General features: G+C 40.3%; 1 protein-coding gene across 1 annotated transcript in view; it reads right to left on the bottom strand.

Moving 5' to 3' along the window:
* The window catches only part of rictor (RPTOR independent companion of MTOR, complex 2), a gene marked incomplete in the record, with an annotated part of 40726 nt that overhangs the window by 26963 nt on the left and 9738 nt on the right, over positions 1-4025 (bottom strand). Inside the window, 3 exon segments of the mRNA NM_001280846.1 lie at positions 1363-1429; positions 2120-2210; positions 3196-3283. Of these exon segments, the coding sequence (NP_001267775.1) occupies positions 1363-1429; positions 2120-2210; positions 3196-3283 (246 nt within the window).

Below are 4025 nucleotides of genomic sequence, written 5' to 3'. Positions count from 1 at the left end.
AGGCCAATGACTTTTAGCTTATATTAAAGCACCGATCATCCCTTTCATCGAAAGGGGGCCCAGCTAGTATATTATATTTGTGAAAGTTCGTCACTTCGGCCGCCTAAAACTTCCGAACCACTTAACTTTCGAATTTGACAAAATTAATGGTGGTTCAGAATCATTTAAAAGGTGCACAGTTTTATTGAGGAGACTGAAGTCACTGTAGTTTAATTTTCAGTTTTTCATTAGTTTCGTTTAGATCTATTCTCGGGAAAGTCGGACTTCTAAATCGCCATTGTAAACAAATGAGGTTTCCGTTCACTAGCAGTGCGCACTGTTGTTTGGAGAGTATAAATCTAGACCTTCTCTCAAGATTTATTGCTTCATTCCAGTAGAGTGTAAATATAGTAGGCCAATGACTTTCAGTTGATGTGAATGCACCTATCATTCCTTTCATCGAAAGGGGGCCCTGCTAGTTCATGACAAATGAGTAAATTTTTTGGTCAAAAGCAAGACAAATGAACAAGCTTTAAGATGACACCAATAACTCTATACGTCCCAAAATTGACGAGCGCCTGATTCCGCCGCATCGCGACACGTATGTTTTGTACCAAAAAGAGGGCCCCGGCATAACTCTCTCCAGAGACTAGGAGTCAGGCAAGTGGTCACCGGGATGTGTTCTTGAGCCAGACATTATAAAACCTCGCTAAAACAACAGGGTACTGAACTCAGGCAACCAGCAATGGCGTGCTTGTAGCATATCTCTGGGTTTTAGCATGCACGTATTTATGTATTAATATTCACATAATACATCGCTACCTCAAAATTACAAAGTCTCATCTGACATTTTTGGCCGTTTTCAGTCATTTACACTATGAGATCAGAAATTAAATGCTCTATCTGCTCTATCAAAATCGTAAGATTATTCGGAGTAGTTAACAAGATATGCAAAGAATTGCATTAGAAAAAGCTTAACAAGCTGTGAAACTCCAAAATGTTTACATCAAATTTCTCAAAACTAGGCAATGAGCTGATAGAACTTTGTAGCGCTATGTGAAGCGTGCTGACAAAGTGAGTTACTTCTCCAATTTAAGTCTTATGAAAATAGATACATCACACTTATAGGTGAAGGTTTTAAAATTTGTAAGCATGAAATAATAAAAGACAGGTTCTAGTTAAAGAAAACAGCGTCAATAGAAAATCTACAAATTTGACTGTAGTGCCAATTTTTGGCAAATATCTCCATTCGTGGATTGCGAGAAGTAACTCATTCTGTCAGCACGCCTCACATATATTACGTCATTAGGCATTTGTCAAAGTCCTGCGTCCAACCATTTATGTAAAACACAGGCAACAATTTTTCACGGACAAGAAACGTACCTCACAGAGGCCAGCGTGAAGCCAGGCAGACAGTAACAAGGCAAGATGGTTCTCTATCAGATTGGGCCTGGGCAAGGAAGAAAAGAACAAAAAAATCAAAGAGTTCATGAATTGTACTACACCATGAGGACTTGAGTAACAAGAATCACATTTTTACACAATAACAAAATCAATATCAAAATTTTCCAAGATGACCAAATGACAAGGAGAGAAGCGGTTGTCTTAAACAGGTGGATGTTCTGGACAGTGTCACTGCAATAAAGAAAAAATATTAAGGAGGGGGGGGGGGGGAGTGGTCATTTGTACAGGTGACTGTCTTGGACTGGTGGCTGCTAGAGTACGTTTGACTGTATTTACTGCTGAGAAAAGGCAAGACAGACAGACAGAAACAGCAGAGAAAGAGTAAAGAAGAGTGATTACCAGTGACACCCTCCAACTAGTGCTGAGACAAGGAAAGACAGACAGAAACAGCAGAGAAAGAGTAAAGAAGTAGGATTACCAGTGACACCCTCCAACCATCCAACTAGTGCTGAGACAAGGAAACACAGACAGAAACAGCAGAGAAAGAGTAAAGAAGTAGGATTACCAGTGACACCCTCCAACCATCCAACTAGTGCTGAGACAAGGAAACACAGACAGAAACAGCAGAGAAAGAGTAAAGAAGTAGGATTACCATTGACACCCTCCAACTACCCACACAAAGATAACGAAAGTCTGTGAAACTCCTCACGGCGAGGTCGGTCAAAGGAGAACAAACCTGGTGTGAGATATGTGAGGCAGAATGGCGCGACCTTCCTCCGCCACAAATCCTTCCGTCAACTTCCACACGTCCTTCATCTCACTGGGGTCTGAAACACAACACAGGAAAGTTTTGTTTCTTTCTTTTCTAGTTTTACTAAGAGTTTTAAGGCACTTGCAGCACAATAAGGTCATATAAGTGCCGAAGATTAGAGGTGTTACAAGACAGTAACAAACACAAAAAAGGAGGGGAGATAAAGATGATAGCCGTTTGATAGGAAAGAAGCACACCACACCAGAGCACCCACCAACCACCCACATTTGTTTCTTTGTTTGTTTGTGAGAGCAGAGAGAAGCACATTGACATAAAAAACGGTCGTTTAGTGAATGTAAAGAGTACGAAAGACAGACAGAAAGACAGACAGGGAAAGAGAGACAGAAACAACAAAAGGAAAGAAAGGAAGTAGGACCCACTTGTGGCCCACCCCCCTACCATCCACAGGGTATTTGTGAGATATGTGTGACAGAGAGAGAGAGAGAGGGACAGAAAGACACAGACAGACAGAAACAACAGAGGAAAAGAAAAGCTGTAGGACCCACCAGAAGGAAAGGCATAGAGGTAAAATAATCAAAGCTACAAGAATTATTGCTGTTGCAAGAAATAAACAACTCCATCTGACTCTGGTCCACACAAAAAAACATCGTAATAACTTATTTTGCTCACAACAAAGACAAAGACAAAATACACTGACGCAGTTAAGGGCACTGCTCTGCCCTGAACTGGCAAAACGGGTTTTTTTTTTCGTTTTAGACATCAAATTTTTTCAATATGCTAAAGGGCAGACAAAACGTTATTTTTAATTTTTTTTTGGTGCCAATCTTTTAAAATTTGCTAAACCAATAGCCTGATCAGTTACCCTACTTGTGTGAAAAAATCAATCAAAGTGAAACTGACAAGTGTTTTAGTAAATTAGAATTCAAATTTCGGAAGAACATTTTTTTTAAAAATGGTTACGCTGACAAAACGCCAGTACATCTCGACACTGCTGCGAGCAAGAAACGGCGTTTTGTCAGCATAAGGCAGCACTGTCTTACCAATACTGCTGAAAGCTGTGACAAAGTCATCGGTCCAAGTTGGCAGAGGGAGACGGAATAAGTCTGAGATCACTTCCAGGACATATTTCTGAAGACACAAAAATCAATACATGCACAAAAATACACAGTTGAACGTAAAAGGAATCATCTTCAGATTTATGTTTCAGTCAGCGTTTTATGGCACTTGCAACACAATTAGGTCATATAAGTGTCGAAAATGAGAGGTGCTACATGAGAATAACAAACACAACAAAAAAGGAGGAGAGATGAGGACGACAGATGTGTTTTTAAAGAAAAGAAGGAGCAAACCACACCAGAGCACCTGCTAACTACCCACTGAATATATCAGGATTGAAATAAAAATAAGAAATTGCCTGGCAAAATATATCTTGCCTATCAGGAATTGTGTAATAAAATAAAGATGATTTTACTTATTGTAGAACAAAGAGAAGTGATGTCTTGTTGGAGGATGAAACGACTTACTCTACTTTCCACACACAGCAGACACACAATCACTTACTCTACTTTCCACACACAGTAGACACACAATCACTTACTCTACTTTCCACACACAGCAGACACACAATCACTTACTCTAATTTCCACACACAGCAGACACACAATCACTTACTCTAATTTCCACACACAGCAGACACACAATCACTTACTCTAATTTCCACATACAGAAGACATACATTTACTTACTCTAATTTCAACATAGGGCAGGTACAAAATTCCTATGAGGGACTGCATGCCGGAGCCCTCCGGGTGACACAGTCGTATAAGACCTGTAAGGAGGGAAGGTCGTGGTGGTGGGTGGGGGGGGGGGA

The sequence above is a fragment of the Aplysia californica genome, unplaced genomic scaffold, assembly GCF_000002075.1.
Source record: "Aplysia californica isolate F4 #8 unplaced genomic scaffold, AplCal3.0 scaffold00754, whole genome shotgun sequence".
NCBI lineage: Eukaryota > Metazoa > Mollusca > Gastropoda > Aplysiida > Aplysiidae > Aplysia > Aplysia californica.
Note: the sequence above shows the minus strand (reverse complement) of the source record. Positions and strands in the feature narration are given on the sequence as shown.